This window comes from Sprattus sprattus, assembly GCF_963457725.1.
Source record: "Sprattus sprattus genome assembly, chromosome: 12".
NCBI classification, from domain to species: Eukaryota; Metazoa; Chordata; class Actinopteri; order Clupeiformes; family Clupeidae; genus Sprattus; species Sprattus sprattus.
This window is the reverse complement of record NC_137910.1, coordinates 24,012,401-24,036,916: the sequence shown is the minus strand read 5'-3', so window position 1 is coordinate 24,036,916 and position 24,516 is coordinate 24,012,401. Positions and strand designations below refer to the sequence as shown.

At 42.8% G+C, this 24,516-nt stretch overlaps 1 protein-coding gene across 1 annotated transcript in view; it reads right to left on the bottom strand.

Moving 5' to 3' along the window:
* col19a1 (collagen, type XIX, alpha 1) overlaps window positions 1-22,203 on the bottom strand; it is a gene marked incomplete at its 3' end in the record, with an annotated part of 77,900 nt that extends 55,697 nt beyond the window's left edge. The window contains exons 1-13 of the mRNA XM_080849155.1: window positions 22,066-22,203; window positions 20,592-20,716; window positions 19,655-19,729; window positions 19,412-19,505; window positions 15,552-15,675; window positions 15,166-15,441; window positions 14,657-14,737; window positions 13,941-14,060; window positions 13,478-13,540; window positions 9,271-9,315; window positions 7,697-7,750; window positions 6,740-6,784; window positions 3,340-3,393 (exon numbers count right to left, since the gene is read on the bottom strand). Of these exons, the coding sequence (XP_080705281.1) occupies window positions 3,340-3,393; window positions 6,740-6,784; window positions 7,697-7,750; window positions 9,271-9,315; window positions 13,478-13,540; window positions 13,941-14,060; window positions 14,657-14,737; window positions 15,166-15,441; window positions 15,552-15,675; window positions 19,412-19,505; window positions 19,655-19,729; window positions 20,592-20,716; window positions 22,066-22,067 (1,158 nt within the window). The 5' untranslated portion in view covers window positions 22,068-22,203. The remainder of the gene's footprint in view (window positions 1-3,339; window positions 3,394-6,739; window positions 6,785-7,696; window positions 7,751-9,270; window positions 9,316-13,477; window positions 13,541-13,940; window positions 14,061-14,656; window positions 14,738-15,165; window positions 15,442-15,551; window positions 15,676-19,411; window positions 19,506-19,654; window positions 19,730-20,591; window positions 20,717-22,065) is intronic.
* Between the last annotated feature and the right edge of the window lie 2,313 nt (window positions 22,204-24,516).

Here is a 24,516-nt window from a genome sequence, read left to right as displayed (position 1 = left end):
GAAAAAAAATTCTAAAACACACTGAAAAAAGGATTGTGCGCTTGTTTTGTACCTTGACTCCATGGGTACAGTAGGCCCGTATGCTTAATGAAGAGTTGTCCATGGTCATTTTCTATCAGTCTACCTGATAACCTTGACAACCACACACATTCAGAGTGTATGCCGTCTGGCTTATTTGTGCTGACGTGATTTACCGTTGTTGCACATAGAAAGGGAAATAGTGGAATGAACAGTTTCCCACGATACATAGAAAAATTGTGACCTAATAAAAGAAACCTAATTCATGAGATACAGCAGCACATGAGGAAGAAAATTGCTTGCCGTCACAAATGCTTAACCATAGATGTAAATATAACGTGCTGCTGAACATAGACTGGTTGCTTGAATCAGTGGTGTGTTGTTGGGTCAATAAAAAAAGAAATGGATCCATATTTTTCTTTTCCTTTTTTTCCTCACATGGTCGGCTGCTTATTTCGTTAATGTTCCTGCTAGCCTCTCGCTGCGTGCAACTTCTTGCCGCACCCGGTCAATATTTATGACACAGTTCATAAACAGAGGAAGCCTTCCTGGGATTACAGTTATGTTCAAAAAGATTGGGGCACTTGATTATGCTTTCTGTGCATACGAGCTGACCAAGTAACCTTGACTGCAATTCAATTAGACCACAGGCACACAAAAGTGTCAGAGGGACATCAAAGAGGATCGTATTCATTGGGTGCACGGGGATGACCATGAGTCACCCCCCCCCCCCACACACACACACACACACACACACACACACACACACACACACACACACACACACACACACACACACACACACACACACACACACACACACACACACACACACACACACACACACACACACACACACACACACACGCACACTTACCCACCACCGCCCTCATCCCATCTTCCAACACCTTCTGGCAAATTGACAATACACTAAAAGAAGCAAGAATGACACCCTGGGGGGTCTTAAGGATCTTATCTTACATAAAAGATGGACAGAGAGTGAGGGCGGCGGAAGACTGGCTTCTGCTTTAAATGAATGGCATAATCAGGGAAAAGAAACGAAGAGATGATGGGAAAAAGAGAGGAGAACGTGACCACGGCTACGTGCCATGGTTACTGCAGGCCACTTCTAAATGATGTATGTTGTTGATCTTCAGAGATAGGTCCCCCTCTCTCTCCGTGGCAGTGTCTAATGACCCCTTCAGGGAAGAAGCGGCCCTTTTACTCACCCCCCCCATCCCCCCACACACACCTCCTCCAGCGTTCCACACAGGCCAGGCCAGTTAGGAAAGGCCTTCTCTGCCTCTGCCTCTGCCTCTCCTTCCCACCATTGCTATGGGCTCCTTGATCCGGTCCTTTCTCACTGTGGGGGGGGGGCATGCAGTTGTGTCGTTAGCGCGTGGTTGTTTCTCTGGGCGCTGTGGTAGATATGGAGGGGGGGGGGGGGGGTATTGGTGGTGGTTTGGTGGCTGTGGGCGGTGGGCGGTGGGGTGAGAGAGGAGATACCGGGGGCTGATGCCTGATGCCTCCACCTCAGCTTGGGCTCACGGAGCTGCAGGGGGGGCAGCTGTACACGCTTGCCTGATAATTAGGCAGAGCACTGTGTGTCCTGTCTCCAGCAGTGGGCCGGGCAGGAGCGCAATCTGGCATCTCCTCGGCAGGGGGAGAGAGCCAGCGCGGCGCGCAGGCAAACACACAAGAGAGAAAGAGGGAGAGAGAGCAAGAAGGAGAGAGACAGATACAAAGAGAGCGAAGAATGGAGTGAGAGAGAGAGACGATACACAAACAGAGAGAAAGGTGTGCAAACATTCACCAGCCCACAGATGAGCAAGTACATGCAGACACACACTGAGAGAGTCTGATTTAAACACACACAAACAGTGATCTTTTCTCTAACACACACACACACACACTCACACATAGTTTCTAGCTCTCACTTTATCTCTCCCTTTCACTCTCTTTCTCTCTCTCTCGCTCTCTCTTTCACATACACACGCACTGACGGACAAATAGGAAGAATAGAAAAACAGAGGCAAACCCCCAACAAAACAATTCCTTTGCCACTTGCTCCTTCGCTCCTACAGTCAAAACAGATTTAGGTCCTCGTTGAAGCTATTCAGAAAAGCCTTTGTGTGTTATTAAACCTGCCACAAACGTCATGATTAATCCATGTGTAGGCGAAATAAGTTCCGAACGCAATTCTCTCTGAGGTAACATGAGCTCCTCCGGGAAAACGATGTGATTCATTGTATTTAGAGACAGCTGTTTAACTCCTTAAAAACTCACACCACTAATCGCATACCATCAATAATATTTTTTTTTACGAGTGCTTTCAAACATCTATAGATTGAAAGAAGAGCAGTTGAGCCGGTTGCTTCCATTCGGTGGTGTGAAATGGTGGCAGGTGAAGCTCTGGCATCGGCTGCCTGAAAGGATCAAAGACAGCTTTACTAATGTGTGAGATGAAGGGCTGTGTGGGGGGGTGGAGGGACATAAAAAAATACTCCTGAGTGTTTGTCTCCTCTGCTGTGGTGGAAACTGTTGATACGTTGAATGGCAGGCCTTCAAAGCCCCTCTCCCTCTCGCTCTCTCTGGAACCGGATCCCGCCAAGTAACAGAGATGTCTTGAGTGCCCGGCTCCCGGATGCCAGGGAGGTTAGCGAAGGAAATGTTTTTTGCGACTTTCCATTTGCTCAGCGTTTCACCGCGGCAGATGTGGACCGTACGGTGGACGGGTGTCTGGCACGTCGTGGCTGCTGCAACGGCGGACAGCAGACGGAGGGAAGGAGAGAAGAATAAGAGAGGGAGAGCGAGAGCGAGATAGGCCTTTCTGATTAAGTGTCTATTCCTTCATCTCGGAACACAATGGCATCCCTGGAGAAAGCTTTTTCATTCCGTCACAAAGGTAACAAAGGGCCTCTCTGCGGACAACACATAAAGACAAGCCTTCCATCAAGGTGTCATTCTTTTTCTTGAGCAGCCATGACAGTTCCCTCCATATGATATTTTATACCGCCTCTCAAGTCTAGGCCATTGCATGCACCACACTGCAGACTACAGTTCAGTATGCATCCAGAGCCCTTACCTTGAAGTATCAGAAAAATGATATGCGCTCACGTGGACATTCATAGGATTCTATGCTCTCAAATGTCACTTTTAGCCCGCCATATCATGTACTGGTGCTAAAAGCTCACCTAAAGTTAGGTTATGTAAAGAGGACCAAGGGAAAACATAATACAGGAATGCAGTTCCATTTTTGAGTGTGTTTTGTATATGCCTGGCTGCCAAGTAAAAGAGCAGAATATAGGAGAAGCATCTTACGTTCGGTCCAGGAAGGCCGTCATTCCCACGCTCTCCGGGGTCTCCGTTCGCACCCTGTGGAGCAGGAAGGGCAGACGAGGAAATCATTTTCACTTCCATCACATCAAATCCCAATTCCAAGAGTAACAATTTCAGCCACACTTGGAAACTGTCACATGAACAAGATGATGTTTAAATAAGTATCCTATTACAACATAACAGCTGAGTAAACTTACATAAGCACTTCCAAAACCATCAGAGGGCACCTGGTGACCATCATCAGTTGGAGAACTCTCTAAAGTAGAACTTTGAAATCTCTAGAACTGTAGTAACAGAATTTGAGGTAACTAAGCTTATTTTTTTATAGTCCTCTTGTTGCATGGCAACAGAGTAGGGTCCTCCCCTTAGTTAAGCATTCATAACTCAACTGCTAAAACAGTAAATCAGCTTATAGCCATAATGTTAAAACATAGCAGTTTAGCATATCATTAACGAAAAATACAGGCTTCATTTTCATTCTTGGAGACTGTTTTTATCCTCCTCTTTAACCGATGTTATGAGGAGGAAGTACGCAAATGGATATAGGTCTGGATAAAAATAACACAGAAAGAGGGTAAATCAAGGCGACATTCGTTTCTCAACTCTTAAACGGAAGATGTAGACGATCATAGGTTTTCACATAAAACCATTGTATGCACAGCAGATTGCATTATTCGGCTGTTCAGCTGTTAGGAAGTAAATCACTATTGTTTACACCTCAGCAGTGAATCACTGCGCCCGTGTGAGTTATAGAGTGATAAAGGCCCAAATCTCAGAGGAGCCCATTATATACAGGTGTCTGGGCCTGATTTGAGGCTTATCAGAAACAGTTGTGTCGGAGGGCTTTCTCTATTTTCTCTCGCATCTGAGCTGGAGAGTCTGTTTTCTCCCCGCCTCTCTCTGGGTGAGGTTATTGGACAGAATTGGATGGCGTGCACTCCAGGAGTGTGGCGGCGACTATCTGAGAGAGACCATAAAACTGCCTGTCACCAGCCAGATGCAATCAGGGATGAAGTCACAGCTCCCTGGGCCAAGGTCTCTTGGAGGGATGTGTGTGTGTGTGTGTGTGTGTGTGTGTGTGTGTGTGTGTGTGTGTGTGTGTGTGTGTGTGTGTGTGTGTGTATTTGTGTGTGTGCGTGTGGTGTGTGTGTGTGTGTGTGTGTGTGTGTGTGTGTGTGTGTGTGTGTGTGTGTGTGTGTGTGTGTGTGTGTGTGGGTGTGTATGTGTGAGGGTAGATGTGGGTGGTGAGCCAAAAATGGTGACAGACTCCAAAATAACGAGTGACAACTGTTTGAAGTTCTTCATCTGACCCATTACACACGCTATTATGCGCTACTCCAAAAAGAAGTGTGCTGAGATCCATGCCAAAGTTTTCACCCGCACTCCACTCCACTCCTCCGCTCCCTCCCTTGGCCTACATTCACATTCATGGGTACACACACACAAAGGATGCTGGGAAAATGTTTATCTTCTACAGAGGCCAGGTGTCTGTCTTTCACACTTACAATTACAAAGGGAATTTACTTGAGTATTCAAACCTGCTAATACTCAATTATTTCTCAAGGACAATAATTCTGATCACACACACACAACCACACACACACACACACACACACACACACACACACACACACACACACACACACACACACACACACACACACACATTTATTGCATTTATGCATTTAGTAATGTGCGTTGTGTACTGAAACCAATACTTTATTTTATTAAATAATAGTATTTGTGCTTGTTGGCCTCAAGGCGTTTTTAAGATAAAACATCTTTTCATTAAATATGTCTTCAAGAGCGAGTACTTGTAAATACATTCTCATAATGGAACAACAAATAAGGAAACAGCGGGTTCACGGTAATGTGGACTTAATTATCAATTCTTAAACAGCTTGGAGCCATGGCGTGAATTTAATAGCCTTTTAAACAAGTCCACGCCAAGAGTGAGTGAGGTAGGCAACAGCTGCATAACTAAACTACTTAGCAATGTTGCCGTAGCGTTGCCTTTTGGCTTAATCTATTGTGTGATTCCTATTCTGTGCAGCACAGCCAAACGCCGGCAAATGTTCTTTCAACATCCCTGGAGGCCGTCCACAGATGCATATTAATAATTATATCATTGCTCAAGTCAGCTCATGAATTTTAACATCAGTGGCCTTTGACTTATTGGCTCCCTGTCAGATGACAAAAAAAAATCAACTTCTGCAAGAGTGACATGCTTTCATCCACTTTGCTTTATTTTAAGCTAAGAATCTTGACGTGAACTCTGGCTTTATGATGTGGGGACTGACAACGTTTGGGGGACTTGCACTGCAAGGACAGTCGACTGATGATTATAATTCATGATGGCTTCCTACATTACTCATTGCAGCATCTGCTCTGAGCCGTAAGCCTTTTCTGTAATATGGGCTGTTTACAAAATGACTTCATTGTAGCGCGTTAATAAAAACAACCGTCCAGTTCCGTGTGGCCCAGGTTCTTCATCATAATTAGTGCAGAACCTGTCCAGAGGAGCCTGCAGGCTAACGTGACGTGACAGAACAACGTTATCTCGCCTCGTCCTCTCTGACCAGATCGGGCGGAAATGATTACGAACAGGACAGCCTTAATTAAACCACTTTAAACCGTCCATCTGCTCAGGCCATCAAGGATGGGGCCAGCCTACCCTGAATGAGATAAATCTGCTGCTGCTCCCCCCCTTTCCTCAACCCCAAGCACCACCACCCCACCCCCACCCAAAAACCCTCATCTTCTCGGTAACCCCCCACTGCATTGCTTCCTGAAACCTGAGCATGGAGTTTCAAGATGGCACAGGATGCAAGCGCCACCACACGTCCCGCTGCACCTCATCCCTGCAGCATCAGACAGCAGCAGTGGCACAGTATGAGACTCCCTCCAGTGTTAGCCGTAGCAGAAAAGGAAAGCAATGCTAAAATCACTTTGTGGCCAATACTGCAACACTGTTACTATGCGCCTGTGGTGGTACATATCAGTTAACCAGAGTGTGATGAAGTGACCACTCAGCTAAGGAACCATCAACCCCATCAGGCACACCAGGAACGCAAGTCCGATTCCCCGTACCATTCTAAAAGCATATACAGAAGGTGAGAACATCCACATTATCGTATGAAAACAATCCTAATCGATCAGGATTAGATTTAGATTCATGCTTGAACACTTCTCACTGTCTGCTCCACTATTAGATTCTTACCCATGTCTGCCCTGCATGGTGAAAGCCTACATAAAAGCTGCTGTATTCAAATCCAAACATGCTCTTCTGACGGGGGGGGGGGGGGGGGGGGGATTAATAACCCAAAGCTATTCAGCGAACTCCCATGATGCCATGAGAAGCCAGTCTGGCAGGAGCACTCACCTTTTCACCGCTGATTCCTTTCACTCCGTCTAATCCCGGCTCACCCTGCAAAGGCAGACAGATGGAGAACATGAGGGCCCTGAAATGTGTGTTATCATGTTTGTTTCAGTCCTGGGAAGGGCTCCACATTGCCCCATTTGTTTTGATACAAAATGAATGCGCACTAGTGCACCACTAATCACTTCACAGAGATGCTAAATGTTTGATGCATTCCATGCATTACGTATGTCACATTTATAACCATATAACTAAACACCAGATGCTTGCAGAAACGTACATGAAGTCTTTTTGATTTAATTTTGAGTCAATTTTAACAGAATGTACAAAAATACTTCACAAGGCCAAAGGTGACATCAGCCTACCACAAAAACATTGTGCTGAACTGTATGCTTTTATGGTTTCGTAATACTGAGCTTCACACGGAGATGAGCCAAGCTGAACTTTGCACAGCTAACACCACCGCAGGCGGAAGTGCATTATGGAAGCCATGCGGCGATCAATATCCCACAACTCCTGCCACTTTATTTTCAAACTGGATAATCCACACCAACTGAGGTAGAAGATTTCACTGTGGCGTTTTGATTTAACCTGATCCCTTTCATCAGATTATATTTGCTTTAGTCCAGAGGTACTTCATATCTCTACAGACTCAAGCTCCACTGGCTAAACAATCACTCCCTCTCTGCGGGAAGAAAAAAAAAGCCCCCCACGGAATATAGATTGTTTGGATTATCTTGACGCCCCAGTTTCCGTGGCACAGACGTAGAGATTGTGGCTACTGTAGGTGATAAGGGCCGAGCCCTATTCTATTTCAGGGAGCCATGGCGGCCATTTTATTAGGCTTTAAAATCTTATTTAGGGGTGTGGTGAGATGCCTGCACTTTTAGGTTGCTACATAAACATGTGACAAACATGTCAAGGGACATGATTTATCTGTATTGGGATTACGTGACCTACCTTACTCCCAGCAGCGCCGTCCAAACCAGAGACACCTTGAGTACCGTTATCCCCCTGAGAGAAAAGCACCACAAAGCAAAGACTTACTATATGACAGTGCTGAGAAATGAAAGAATTGACAAAGGAAGTAACAGCAGCAAAATAATCATCAATCATCAAGTATATTTCCGAGTGTCAGAGTTGTGAAGTTCTATTTTAACAACACAGTGTTGCAAAAGGAGAGTGACTGGGGCCAAATGTTGGACCTCATCAGGCGAGACAAATGTTCGGGCAGAGCTTTACCATTTAAACATGATGTCTTTAGCCTGGATCGAGTTACACCGACTAATATGTCTCTGCACAGCATTCTTAACATCCGCCATGGAAACACGTCTTGGATTAGCACACCCTCCACGAGAGGCAATGAATATATTTATTGTTGAAGTGTGGCTTGTGGGAAATCTCTCCATGGTCACTTGCAGAATCCCCATGGGATCAGAGTAGATCTATTGGGTGTGATTATGCACATAGACATGCTATTCTCCTAATCCTAATGCATTTCAGAAACATTGCTTCTAATACAAAACAAAACTGAGGCATATAGTAACATGGGGAAAAAAGTGACAGATAGGGCCAAGAACTGACCAAAGGGAAGAATCGATGCTTCCAGTGGAGTTTGAGTCTTAACATTCTAACACACATTATCATAGCTCTATCATAATTCTTTCCATAGGGATTAACCTGACAGAAAAAAAACCAATAGCATTCTCACTTGCTAAAAAAGTGAATCAAAACAAAAAATCAAAAATGCAATGCTGTCTCGTCCTGAAACACTGTGGTGCTATGGTACAATATCTGAACTCACTAAGACAAAGAAGCTCATTGAAAAATCCCTGACTGAGTGAGCACAGCCTGGCCATTGAAACTGAAAGATATGACAGATCTTGGCTCCCAAAATGGGGTACATGCTGTGTCAACAGTGCCATCAGGGGTCGTCAGACACAGAAATGCACTTCCTGAGAGAATGCAATGAATTTTTGACTCCTCAGAGTTCAGCTTTCTTTGTCAAACTTCCCACTACACAATCTCCTATTGAAGGCTGCCACAGATGAAGACAGATTGTCAATCTTACTTATGGCTGGAACAGAAGGGAGAGTAGCACCCTAACTGAAATATGTGATTTAGTAATGTTACATTGAGTTAGCACTATCATATTCGCAGCTTATGTCCATTCACAGATGCATACAGATGCAATACTGCAGGCAATATTATTATGTAATGGTTATACTGCATTTGTTGCATACTAATCAAGCTCGGGTCAATTTGATTGTCTGAGAGAAATAAAGAGGGGGAGACAGAGAGAGAAAGAGAGAGTGAGAGAAATGGATGTCGTCGCCTCTTAAAGGATGAGTACTAATTTTCCAAATGAAATACAGGCCTGAGAGTATAATAGAGTGGCCTTAGAGGAGCTGACTGTCTCAAGTGAGCTGGAAAAAAACCAACAGGTCTGGCATACATCTCAGCAGCCCACTGACAAGCCAACTTCTCTGCCAACTTCAGCAGTGACCCAGAAGAGAGGCTTGAAAGCGCCATACCTTGATGCCAGGGTTCCCCGGGTATCCGTTCTCTCCGGTGTCGCCCTGCAACGGAAATCGGCTAGTTAGCAAACAAGTCCATTTGAATTTAGTCCTGCATAGGATTTCCCCCACTGGGTATGGTCACCAAGGTGCAAAAACAGCCGCAAAGCTGGAAGGAGAAGTGGGAACAGGGGGTGCAAAGGACAGTCCCCTGCTGACACATTAGTAAGTGGATTTGAAGGGTCACTTCATGGTGCTCTTATTCTCCTGCAGATCTATACAGCTGTTCTGGGCCCCCTTTTTAACACAGTGGACCAGCAGCTGCAGTCATGTATAATATTACCCATTAATTGGGAGGCTGCATGTTTCCAGACACACTGTGACCTCGTTGGACGTGCTTGGCTTCACAAAGGACTTGCCTGACCAAGTAAAAACACATTGTAAATTGCATTGCTACTTACACAAGTGTGAGTGTGTGTGTTGGGGGGGGGGGGGGGGGGTGCAGGGCAAGAAGCCCACACTTCGGAGAGCTAAACAATTACGGCATCATGTGCTCAAGTGGCCAATGGAGGTCATATACATGTCGTCCAAACACTTGTGCGTGTGTGAATCAAAATGTTTGACATCTGACTGCATGGCTTTGGGAGGACGGGTTCAATTAATGGTCTAAAATCACACACTGACTCCAACTACACTTTGTGAGTTCAGCCACACACTTGAGAATTTGACATAGAATTGAACAGGTTGGAGTGCCTTTAAACATTTGCCATGAATTACAGACATTACAGATTAAAAGCTTACAGATGGCACGCCTCACAGTGTCTCAACCTGTTTTTAATTTAAGAATGCTTAAATGCAGGTGACAGCATGTTTGATCACTTTAGTGACTGAAAAAATACATCGTTTATCTAGTTGTCAATATATATATATATATAATATGTTAAATTAAATAAATTGCCTTGAGCAAATCCCCACTCTTCAACATGACACATACAGATGATAAGATATTTTCAATGGACAATAGAAATAATTTTTTAAGGATAATGTTAATAATCTTGGAAATAGTGCTGAAAAACAGCCGTTGTACAGTGAAATCTTAATTTTTATGGCAGAATGCTAATTTTAGAGTTTTTGTTCTTGCAGGGGCAGCATATCTGCTAATACTGGGATTTATGAGCAAGACCACGGGAAATGGATTTTCTTTAGTGGAACGTATATCCTTACTGCTCCCAGTTTATCTCCTTAATTTCCTGAAGGGCCGTAGATTAACTAAGGCTTTGTAATCCCTGCCAACGGAATTAAGGTCTTCCCCATAACTTTCACCATGATAATGAATATTCTACAGGAAGTCAACACATCCCATGTAATCCTTTTAAAACCTACCCGTGTAGGTCATAATTATCGACTTCACACAACCATTATGAGTGAAAAAACGTGATAACTGTTAGTGAGTCATACCGTGCCAGGACGAAAACCAATTTGCCAATAACCTGAATCAAATACTCTTAAATATCCAGTGGTACAACACTTGGCAAGCTTGTCTAGGACATTCATATTAAACAGACTTGGGCAAACACAACTCTCTGCCACAAAATTATTTGATTGATCTGTTCCAGATATGTCCAGTTGGTTTGCGGTTTCCAATTTTCACACTGGGAGCTGTGGAAGCTCTGCTCTTAGTTTTACCTTGGAAGCATTACATCTGACACTGTTCGCATATGTCCTACCTCTCTCTCTCATTCTTTGCTCTGCTGTCTTGCCTTACAATAGGGGTCGCACATGTTAATGTGTGAGGCGCGAGTCTTTGCAGACTTTTTGTGTCTATTATCAGACATCCCAGGAGGATTTTAACCATGGGCAGATTTATATGCATTTATTCGCCCCTAGCTTCCCATAACTTGGGCTTTTTTTGTCATTCATGTGAAAAAGGAAAAGAAAAATGGTGTCACGATGGAAGATGGAGGACAAATTATATCCTTGACTGTGAGCGTGAAATGTGTTTGATATCAGGTTGACTCTACAGTCAGCCGTATTCAAATGTCTTCCTCTCATGAAGCAATGACAGAATACACACTCAGCAGGAGACCCCCCAAATCCCTAAATGCATGACAAACAAGCTTCATTCATGGTTAATGCCTTTTTTTCCTTTTGCTTTTTTCTCTCTTTCTTTTTCTATTCACTGCCAAAAAGACATGTATCTACTCATAAATTCCCTGATCTGGGGGAGGAAATGTAGGTTAGGCCTCCCACTCTGATTATTCGTGATAACACAAAACTGGAGCAAAAGTTCATCAGGCAACAGATCAGCGCGGTGGCGGAGACAGTGGTTTGTACACACTGATGTATCTTGATGACACTTAATCAAGTGCATGAGCGCAGCTCTCCATCTGTAGCGAGTCCACTCAACACCATTATGGCGCTTTCAAAAAGCACTCGATTAAACAAAGATGGCGTCTGTTAACAGGAATGCCTTGACACAGATACATTGGTGCAGGTATGCGCTTCATTAGTAAATTATGTCATAAAACAGGTGAAGTATGAGCCTTGATTCAGGAATTGATTTAAGATTAAAGAAGTACTTGACACTCTTCTAAAGATGGATGCCATACAAGACCTAAGGATCTTTACAAATTGCTTTTGCATTCACTGTTAAGCGCTCGAATCGATCCAACAATATCCCTACAGAGCTTGTTACTATTCTAAAGGGACGTCAAAAATTCCAAACCTGCCAGTTCAAAACCCTATAAACCTGATAAGCCCTCTGCCAAACAATGGCCTTGAATGCCACACAAATCTACCTTCAAGCAGTATAGAACAGGCTATCTAACTCTCTAACTACCCTGCCTGATTAGATTGTCAACAGTTAGAACAAACAACGTCCTTTGGCATATACTGATCAACTCCAGTCATCACATGTCATCTTTTAACTGTTCTGACAGCTTTGTCAACATCCCAAGCAACACATTATGCTTTCTGGAACTCATCTCCGAAAGGCTTCTTCATCACTTGATTAGAACGTATCCAAACTAATTGGAGGTAATAATAACCTATCATGCTTCCTCCCACCAGAGGAGCAGCCTTCTGTCTAATTTCATCTGGACGGCAAAATAATGAAATTGGACTAAGGGGTGGATAAAAGGTCAAACAATTAATTTTTCATCCAGATCGATGTTATTGAATATTTAATGAATACACTGTACGAGATAGCCACGGAGAAGAGTCTGCAAAGTTATCCACTAACCAAGATTTGGCAACACTTACGCCCAACACTAATTAGAGCTAATTGTTCTCTGTGTTGATGAGATAATTGATGACAAGAGTATTGATGACAGTGGCTCATAACCTCTCGTATTTAATGAAGCTTAATTCAATCTTCAAAAGCTTCAAAATGCTTCTTTTTTTCAGCTTCTAGATCAGCTTCTACTAAATGTAAGTCAATAAAGGCAGGCAAGATGAGAAAATTGTTTTCTAATCACCAGTAGGCTCTGTGGCAACTTTTGTTGACTTTCAAAAGCTTTTCAAATGTGTTTACACAGAGGGTCGCTGTAATTGATCTCTGAGATAAGTATCCGAGCTGACAAACGGAGAGAAATCAATAAAATTAACTTTCCTCTGCTCCTCATCCCTAATGAATTTGGTAACAAATTCAATGCCACTTTCCAACGAAGAACATACTAATTACAGGGAGTATGCGGCGAAGGGGCTCCATTCTCACTCGTAACGGTCGGTCCTACAGGTACAGTGATTTAAAGCCAGCGTTGCTCGCTGCTTCCATCAGGAATTCCTAAGTGCCTGCCGAAAAAACTAAACCAGCCGAGGTCCTGAAAAATGTCCCCGTCCCTTAACCACAACATAGTAATTAGGCCACTGACCTCAAGGCCATCTGGTCTTAATAGGCATATCACCACCTGTTCATCCAAATGAATTCCACTCATTCCACAACTAAGGCCCCTACTCTCTCCAAGACAGTGTGTATGGCTGGAGCCAGGCCAGAATGCACCCAAAGGCTTTCTAGACAAACTGCTCCTGGGCAGTTGATTTGCGATGAATACCTCCTGTGAAATTGCACTGAGCGTGAACATATAAAAGTGCTTTATTTTAAAACAGCTGGCCTCAACATTGTGTCCTCTGTCATTAGTATGCAAACATACTCACTGATTGGAAAAGAGTAAAAGTGAAAGCACACAAACACAACACATGGAAAGGTTAAATGAATTATTCTTACCCCGTCTCCTTTATCTCCCTTCTGTCCTGGAAGTCCTGCCAATCCTGGCAAGCCCGGATCTCCCTTCAGAAAAATAAGTCAGACTCAGAGACTCAGAGTAAACAATTTTTTTTCCCCTTCCCGTCAAAGTTAACCTAAAGGTGTGATAGAGATTCAAGCCGGCATCTCCGACCAGACTTCAATGAACTTCTATCTCTGTGTACTTCAGAGAAGATTAGATTAACACACTGAGTGATTAAGAGCATGTCTCCCACCAAACACCATCTTATTTGTGCCAAACTGCAGCTAATAAGCTTTTATTTCTGCCTCTGGCCACCATCCAAGAACACTTGCCTTCAGAACAGGGCCGCTAATTAGACATTTGCTTTTGCGTGCAGCACTACCTTTCAACCACGGACTCACAGCCCCGGCACTGGCACTGATGTAAGCGGTGGTGTGGGTGTTATTGAGTAAATTGTCTCACCTTCTCTGCAGAGCACTGGCACCTGTCGACGGACTGGAGTATGGGCTGTGAGAGCATCCTGGGAAGGTAGCCTGTGACCAGCGAAGGACTCGTGGCAGCCAGCACCTCCTTGGGCCCACACTGTTCAAATGATTGAGTGCTTTAGTGTTTCGACCGGGCTAATTCTGCTGAGAGCGAGCCGCAGTGATACATTGCAGTAAAGACAGCGCAGTAAATGCCTACACCCTGAAACAGCCTTTTTTAATCTCGAATACTGTAATTATTTGTTGGGGGGTAGGGAGGAGGGGGTGGGGGTGGCACAGCGTGTTATTGGCTTGGTGTTGTTTCCGATGCATATCTACATCCAGCCTTAGTGCAAGAGGTAACGTAACACTGGTTTAACAGCATAGCTATTAACACGCTAATGGCAGGCGGCTAATGATGTCCTCTGTCACTGCTCACACGAGCACCAAGTCTTTCTTAATTGATCTTAAGGAACATGAGCCCTGGAGAGACCTCTTTGGAACTCTCAGGACATTTCAAGACGCTCTCATGGAGAAAACAACTAGCCACTGGGAGATGTTCCAGAACCATAAATACTAACTTGGATGGTCCTGACAGTCATAGTAGTTCACAGTAGTTCACCCACCAGTAATGAAAGTATAAATACCAACTAAGCCTTGTATCTTCAAAAACACATTTTAGATGTTAGATACAAATGATTTCTCTTCTCTTACCATGGACCCTGGAGCCTCACAACAGTTCACCATCTCTGCCAGTTGAGGATCACAAAAGATTAAGATTTGCTGCAACTCAATCTGTACCAACACAAACAAGACAACATGTAGAGAGAATTATATTACAAAGGGCGGTGTTGATAATCAATATCAACATAGTAAAGTGTCCAAACTGTCTCTATAAGCTGCAAACACACCAGTGTTTACAACCAAAATATAGTACAAGTCTTCATTAAATCCCTTGTTATTTTGAGTAATGACCATATATTTTACATTGCATCACTAGTTTATGTCTTAATTGATGCAAAATTTCATGACTAAATTCATTACCCCAAACTGAGAACTTTGTAACAAAAGATTTTGAGGTCATTTTGAGATGCACTACTCAGCTTTCTAACGTGAGGATGCTCTATTAAGAGACTCTGTGCTGACAGAAAATCCTCTCAAACACCTGGGGGAACGCCAGGCTCTTTTTATGGCAGAAAGGGGGCTGTAACTCAATCACTCACATCCACCGGCCTCCCATCCTCCGTCCGTGTGGTTATGAGGGTGCGTCCTTTCATGTCTGTGGAGTCTCGCTCATCCAGCTCCCTCCTCTCTATTAGCTTACAGTCTAAGAAGATGGAGACAATGCTAGTCTGCACAGCTACCCCGAGCGTGTGCCACTGCCGGTCAAACAGGGCGTGCAGATCGCGACTCTTGAAGGTGTGATGAAGGTTGTTCTTCAGCAGGCCCAGGGAGGAGAACTCTACCACTTTCTTGGCACCATCCACCACAATAGACACCTGGACAGGAGAGCAGTCGAGGGAACGGGTAATATGAGTTATAGAGTCGAGAAAACGTCAGTCATGAGGAAAAATACTTTTTTTTTTTTCAATCCAGCTGAATGTCCTACCTGACTGCTCCCAGACTGATCAAATATCTGCCAGAGATACCAGCGATCTTTCTTTGTGGTTTTCCGGAGCCGGAATGTGGCAACAATGGAGTATTCGCTTGGCAGTCCATGCGGAAAGACCAATCTGCAGGAATAACACAAACAAAAGTTACTGGTTGCTTTGTTATTATACGACAAAAATGAACCTGTTTAGACCCCCAAACTAAAGCTGAGTGCTGTCTGGGAAAATGCATCCCACTGTCCAAACAGTACATTAGCTCTTGCATTGGAAACTGAATTACAAGGACAATACTTGGGGGGGGGGGGGGGGGGGGGGATATGATTAATAAATGTCTAAATGGCTAAATGTCCTCTAAGCTCTTTGTTGTTGCTTGAAGAAAAAAGGGGAGAATTGTTATTGACTGGCCTCTGGTCAATCCTGCAAGTCTTAGGTTAACATCTGCGCTCATCCATCTGATTTCAAGCAAGTTAATGGCATACACCTTGCTTTCAAGAAAACAGAGGAAATCAATGATCTATATTAACCTGTAGGTGCATGCCTTTAGAGGTATATGAAACTGGAATAATTGGGAGTATGCTTTTTCCTGTCCCCATCACCTGCTCATACATATGCAAAGGGTCTGTACCATTAGCTCAAAAAGCTGTACAGCTGTCAAAGGCAATTTAAAAGATTAAATTAAATTCTTGACAGACTCCCACTACAATGCATAGGTTCTGAGAGGAGAATCGTCCTCTACTACCCTCATGCCAGCAGTAAAGAGCTGCTCATCGTTTCATAAAGAATGTGCTTAATTGCCTAGAACTCGAAGCTAGGTATAATTAAATGCTATATAGGCTAAAATTGGGGAACCAAAACACAATCAGCAAATATTACAATGAAAAAAAAGAAGTCCAGGAAGTCCTTTCAGAGTGAGAGAGAGAAAGAGAAAGAGAGGGGGAGAGAGATGGAAAAAAGGGAGAGGGACTTCAGACAGGCTTGTAATTAGGTTTTGCTCCAATAGATCATCGTCTATTCTGTCAGTACTACACTTCTCCTGCAAAATATATCCCTTGCATTCAGCGGGAGCGGTGGAAACAGCAGATTATTTGAAGTGATATATGTGCTGACTTTAAGCCATGGCAAGATCAAATGCTTTTGTGCAAAGAGAAGAAACTGTGGATGGTATGGAGAGAAGCCCGGCCTGAAGGCTTCCCAGTCATGTAGGAGGCCAATGGTGGCCAGGCCATTCTTAAGACTACATTTTCTACAGAGATGGACCTATAAACGAGGGGAAAAATGCAATTAAGATTCCAGCCACACACAACTAGTTGTACATATAAAAGCGAGAGTACTTTCTTTGTAGTACCAAGCTCCAGGACAACCCGGTGCCTTGAGACTTTTTAATGTTATGAAGTTGCTGAGCCATCAGTTTATAAAGTCACACTGAAATATAAACGTAGTTCTGGTTGTTGATTAGCCATCTCCAATGGGAGAGTGGAAGAAGGGTAAGGTAAAGGATTTTGAAAGACTCCCTGAGTTCTAAAGCAGTAAGGGCACTTAATAGGTTATGGTGACCCAATGAGGGCAATTATCTTCCATAAAGTGTATAAAAGATGAATAAGAGTCTTGTCACAGTCATCTAATTTGCCTTTGAACTACATAAGCAAGGGCTTCTGTAAATACACAAAACAAACTGCAACACCACTTACATAGTATATAATATAATGACATTACTATTGTTTAAGTTGAATGACACAGAAAATGACTAAAATGTACAATAGACAGACATCCAATCTATCCTCTGTGACACACCAACAAATACAAAAGCAGTCTAAAGCTCAAAAAAGTAAAAAAAAAAGTTGTACATAGCCAAGCAAAAAAAGGCTTTTTGTGAGCAAAACCATCTGCTCTTTTACAGACAACAAACACAGCAACTGCAAAAAACTATAGAGCAGAAACAAAACAAAACTAAATGCTCAGAAAGTGACCTGCAATGGTATGTAACAGTACTGTCAGGAGCTGGGCACTGGCCAAACATGATCCAGACTTCGAAAGATGAGCCTGCCTGCATTTCCTGAGAGTAAAGTGAGAGATGTTTGGAGTTTGTGCTGGGGCTTCTTTGGCCCCTCTACCCCCAGCTGACGAGCACCATCACCTGTCAGAATGTTCCGATAATTGAAGATGGGGGGAAGGGACAATCTCTCTCTCGCCCTCTCTCTCTCTCTCTCTCTGAATCTCTATCTCTCACGTTCTCTCTCTCTCTCTGTAACTCTCTCCCTCACCCTCTCTCTCTCCCTGTATCTGTCTCTCTCTCATGTTCTTTCTCTCTCTGTCTGTAACTCTCTCCCTCCCTCTCTCTATGTTGTTCCTACTGTGCCAGTCTCAGCCGAATACTAACAGACTACCAGAGAGCCCAGCAGAGCGAGCCTGTAAGAGCCATGGGAGAAACAGATACACACACAACAGGGACTGACCAAAGTGACTGGGGATTGACGATGGAACAGATCGCAAATCACCTGCAGCAGCAATTCCTCTCCGCGGACACGGAGGACTCTGAGACTGCACGGTGTGTTTACAGTAGTGTAAAAATCTAAAAATACTCCAGCCTCCTCATTCCCTGAGACACCAACTGGGTGTTCTTTTTCACAGATAGAAGAGGCAGGAGAGTGGATCAACAGTGTCCCTACTTTGTAAACTCCTGAGGAGAAAACAGTCGGGGTGCCCTGCAAATGGGTCCCTGGGGAGTTCATTCATTTCATCCAAGTGTTTATTTATCTCTCATGAGAAAACATCTGAGACTGTGATTATATGTAATCCCAATCATCTAAATAATTACCTGTATAATAACTATGTGTGTGCATAACATTAAATGCAATATTAATTTCCCATGAATATGGAAAGCCCACATTTTAAGTGGTTCCAAAAACCAGGGTTTCTGCCTTGTGTGCAGAATATCTTGAATTACATCAAGCAGTAAATTACACAAACCATAAGACATGAATACAATTTTTCCAAAATAAATGGTGTGTGCACAAAATGGTAATTTCTTCTTCTAGCATAATGCACTGCAACATGGCCACACAACAGCACCAGGCCTTGCAGAGATAATAGAAAAGCAATAATGTTGATGAAGTGCAACCTCTCAGTGTAATAAAATATGTTCATTTGATCTATTTCTTTCACAACCCGTCTTTTATTTTTCAAATAAAACATACGTGCAACCATCTATGTCTTTTCCCCCGGCCTGCATTGTGTCCATTCAATTCACTCCAACAGATTCCACAGTGCTGCTATCACAGTTTACTCTTATTAGCAAACAGAGGCAGATTTATCTCTGTGACTAAGTGATATCTGGGTCAGCTCATGTCATCACGCCAGGAAAGCAGGCAATGGTTATACTGCTTTTTCTTCCGGATATCAGCTGAACTGGAGGCAAAGTTACACCCTGAGAAAATATTGGTTTGCAGCACGGAAACCCAATATTAACCTGGCATGTTTTCAAATCTCCAGTGGCCAGTGCGGGTGCTGATTTCATGCAGGGGGCTTTAGCCGTTTAATAGCTTAATGCGCCTTCCTTAACTACCCGGCAGCTTTGCAATGCTGTACATTCAGTCCACAGTCATTCATCAAGCCTGAAAATAGATAACCAAGCAATTTTAATAGCTTGCCTTTTATACTCAAAATCCCACTGACTTGTTTCCAGACTGCAATTATGCTCGTTCCACAGAAGTGAAATAACAACAGATCGTCTTGCCTTTTGTGGGCCAGAGCACAAATATTGTGTCTCCCAGCACAACTCAGCAGCCTAATCACACAGTGACATCTCCAGAGCAAAGGCAAGCTACTGTCTCATCACACCCAGCTTCCCCGCAGCACTTACTCTGTAGGCTTAATGAGGGGCCTGCTTCCCAGGCGATACATTGGTCTGTCGTCAACGACTTTTCTTAACAGAAACTTCTCTGCTAGGTCGAATCCTGCAGTGGTCAGAAACACACAAATGTATGAGACACATTTTCAAGGAATAAAAATGGTCCAAACAATAATTTTTTATCAGCTATATATTTCTCTTTCGTCTGTAACTTAAGCTGGCATCAGGATTATTTTTCACCAGTTTTAGTCGTACCTGTAAACTCATGTGTTTCAGTCATACTTGATGCAAACCTGCTTTCCTCCAGCTTCAAGGGAGGACATGGAACATCTAAAGATGAAACATCACAGGTATTAATGGCTTAAAACTTACTACATACTTCATACTTGAATGCTAGTGAGTGGGGACAATTTTTACCACAAACTTTCATATAAATGAAAAACCAAGTGAAGACCACTTCTAAAGAGCTAAGTTAGTATTTCTGACATGGGGGGGGGGGGGGGGTTCTGGTTGGCATACATTCTGCATTCTAATGTGTCTTCAATGGTGTTGAATTGTGTCTCACTTCATTTCAACACTGGGGTATATTACATGACTGCATTTGATATATGGACTGTAATAAGGCTCGTAAATGTTTTTAGTGAAGGTTTGTTTGTCTCTTTTGTTGTCTCAACCTGATATCACCAACTGTTGTGACAGCTCTCCAAACATGTACAACATAGTCAGAGCGCCTGCAAAATCCCAGTGTTGCAAGAGGAGAACAGACAGACACCCAACTGATCGCTGACATGTTTTGGAAAAGGTGATGCTAGACAAAAGAGAGCTCGCATTAATCCTCTGTTGGAATTAGACACATGAAGAGTCATAGCGTAGTGCTGTGTCATGTCCTCTGTTTTGTGGGGGGTTGTGAATACCAATAGGAGGCAGTAAAGGCAGTCAGCCATGTGACTACACACTGTCTATCATCACTAACAATCAATTAACACTATGGGTCATCCAAACAATTCACTGCCAGTTCGTCTCGTGAGAGGTGGTGAAGAAAAACAGCTGATTGAACTTGAGTCTGGTCCGCAATGACCTCTTTGGTTTGGTGCAAGTGCTAAGCATGGACACCCAGACAGTCTAAACAGCAAGGGACGAAAAAAAGGTGTCCTTTGACTAAATCAGCCTGGTCAGTTAACAGCATACATACCAATTCCTTCATTCAGTGCCATTCCACAGCTCAGGGGAATGGTGTTTACAATCCAGAGAAAAACAGTCCATCTCAGGAAGTGAGTCATGTCCTCCACTACATGTGGGAAAAGACTTCTTTGAAACCTGGAAATATATCAAGGTCAACTTAATGACAGCCCACACAGATGTAACGATTTATGTAACTGTTTACACAGTAACTACAGATGACAAGATGATAATATGTAGCCTAGGCTTATTTCAATGTGGTAAAACTCTCTCTGTTACATGAGGTTTCATAGAAAAACCTTTTACCTCTGAATTTCAAGCATGCAGGTTAAGAATCTCCATGCAACCCCTTCAGTGCCAGGAATAATGTGATGTGATGTGAGTTGTCCTTGTGACTGACTGACTTGACTTGCTTTGACATACAAAACATGATTTATTTGAAGATTCGGATTCCTGCTTCTGGGCCTGGTTACACACCAAATCTGCATCAAGTGAATCGGTGTGTGGACAATTTAAGATAACATTGTAAACTTCAACCTCAATACTCGTTGGTCAATAGAGCAATAAAGGTTGTATCGTCCAGTCGTGGTTCAATTTACGATAGTTTTGTCATCGTTCAAAGTTATATATATAGCCTATATTTTGAACTTTGGTGAGTCATTTCGTTTGTTTATATATCGAAGGGTTTGTGCAGGATCTGCACACCATTTGGACGTGCCTGTGTGCGCTTTAAGCGCCCAAGAAAGAGCTGTTGACCTATGTTTTGAACTTGAACCTGAAACATGAATCCGCCGTCTCAGAGCTGTCTCGGATATGCAGTAACATATATCCCATTAATAAATAGTTGCTATAGATCACGTGGATCTTGACTCAGCGGGCGAGAAGCCAACTCTTCCACGTCCATCACCGAAGCAGAGCCAATGGTAAGTGTAGGCTTCCTCAGTTGATTCGTGTCTCATAGGAGACAGCATAGACACGGAGTTGAAAACTTGTCAGCCAAAGAACCGCAAAACACGCATTTAAATGCGAAGTTAAAAAAAATAATAATAACTCCAGAATTGTTTTGGACATGCCATCATTCATTACTATGTTATACAATAAAATGACATTTGTCCATAGCTGGGCAAGCCATAAGGATGTGGTTTCAATCAAACTTATTATCTTAGCGAAAAAGCATATGCAGAAACGCGGTTAACCGACCAGGTTAACCGACCCAGTGCCTGTTCTTCACAACAGATAGCCTAATCCATAAATCATGACGGAAGGAAAACACTTGTTCATTTCCTAAAATGTAAAATATTGTATCCTCCACCGGACGCGCATCGGAATTGGTGCATTAAATTGGGAGCACTTCAGAACAACTAAACGTCCCATCGATACCCTGTAAACTATCCTGAAGGGGAAACGTGCCTATAGGGATGTTCATCACTAACATTTGAGAGAACATTAAGCCAATGATACTTTTCAAAGAAACATATTGCACTTACATCTGCCGCGGAACTTTCCTCCGAATCACAGAAGAACAATCCTTTCAGGGTTTTGTGAACACATGTTATTGTAATCTGCAATTCCAAAGTTCACTTGGAAATAAAAAAGTGAGAATGGGATCTCACGCAGGATCCTAGTCCTTATTAGTCTCACTGACTGACCCTCCCACTCACTCATTACTAAAATACGGAGCCCGTACTTTCATTGAGGACAGCCTGCCGCGATGACGCTTTACTTCATGAGAATAAACACGTTTTGTTTTATTCCTTTTTTCAGTATGAAAACTCCAACATTGATAATAACAGAGAAATATTTGGTGAATAATTGTACGGATCCAGCATTAGTTCTTGTAATTTAGCCTACGACATAATTTGTAAATATCAAGTATTTTTTGACACTGTTATGGATTATGACACTATGTACTTGTATTATCGACGGAAAACACATGTTCATAATGTTTTTTAATGGTAATATTAAGTATGGAATCCTTTTCCGGCGCGCTGTCAGTTGCGTGAGTTTGTGACTATTTTTGTCGAGCCGAGTCAAATGCCAATGTTTCGCAATGTCTGAGAAAGGATTTTAGCTAAACATACTACTATTCGTTTAATTGACTTGAACTGTATTTGACTACGTTTCAACCTCACTGTTAATATATGCCAGACCACACACCAGGCCACTTTACAAACAGCTGTTCATAACTGGCAATGTGTGAGGTTGTCTCATTATTAAGTTCAAGAAAGTATGTGGGGTAGTGCCAGTTCAGTGCACAACTTCCAGACACCCATAGCTAAATGATGTAGCAAGTTTTGACTCTGGCTTCGATGAGAATGCCTGAAATGTTTTGTTTGAATTATTAAATTAAAACACTGGTTTATTTTGTCAATATAAACATGTATCCCATCAAACCATGGGGTGCATTCATTTTCTGGTTATTTACATGTAAAAAAGTTAATTATTCAGAGATGTATGTTCTGTGATGGACTGAACAACATGATCACCGCAAGTCTGCTGACCTAAAGGAGGTATGATATAGCCTACCCCACCTTCCTCTCTTGATGGATGTCCAAGACATCACATATTTTATATTAAAGTTTTTGAAGACACTGTATTTTGGAATACTGAGATAGCTTGCTCTGTATTTTGATAGCTATGAAGAAAACTCCTTACAAAAATGGTTCTGTGATAAATTCAAACATTTCAGTATGGTCCTTCTTTAAAAGAACCTGTTAGAGAGCTTTCTAAAGAGAAGGGGCATCCCTGCGTTCTGCTATTTAGTGTGTGCACTGAACAGTAAAGGGATGACATGGACTTCAGTGGCCACTGCAGGGGGCAAAAGTTTGGCAAATGCTATCATTGCTGAGAGCAGCTTTAACTTTAAAGTTTTCTCTGAGCAGAGAAGCCCTCTATGGTTCCCTCAGAGTCCTATCCATTCATTCTCTTCTTCCCCCATGTCTCCTAGTTAGAGCTAATTGGGTCTGTGTGGAACCAAAACGGAGAAAGGTCATGTAGGAGCAAAAATGTTTTGCCTGGAAGCAAGGAAAAACCGAATAAGGTTTTGAACAGAATTGTACTGTATACCTATAGCTGACTGTAACAAAGGATTCAGAATTATAGTGTACCTATAGCTCTGACAAAGGACTCTTTGACAATGGATTCTACACGTTGAAAGGCATCGGTTTTGTCTTCTGGGAACCTGTATTTCTCTCAAACCTCCTGACTGAGATTCAAAGCACAGCTCCAATATCACTTTTCTTAATGAGTTCTGGACATCTGTTTAGTCCTCAAACAGCGCTGAGTGTGTGTGTTCAGTTTTGCATTTCCAATATTCAAAATAGCTGCTTTCCAAGCAAACAGAAGGAGCATAAAACATTATGTACATAAAAGATTTTTCTCAAACAGGCCTGCTCAACACCTGTTTTGTAGCTTTTGAAAAATGCTGTTTTCAAAAATGAAGTAAGCTGCTTTCATATGGTGACATATGCTCATCTAGCTTTTTTTCCTGCCAAATGAATTTCATTTGGTTTCATAACAAAAAATGATTGTTTCCCTTGCTCTAAATGACCAGGTGTATGGCTTACTGGAAAAGGCATTCAGTAAAAGGCGCTTTGCCACTTGGTCACATTAAAGCACTTGGCAAACAATATCACTGTCAACAATCCAACCCAAGTGACTGATCGAATCTGAATGAGAGGTTGAAAACCCTGAACAGCAGACACTAAAGCGCTCCAGTTACTAATCCAACAGAATCCCTTTAAGGGGGCATACTGCATGCAAACTCAACATAATGGTTCAAAGGAAAGGAAAACACAGTCAACGCAAGGCAATTTACTCTATGAGTTGCAATTCATTGTTCACTGTCCAGCTGACTCTAACCCACACACTCAGCAGGTACATCATTAATGTACTAAAGCATGTCATACGCTTTAAAGAAATAACTGTAGGGCACTACA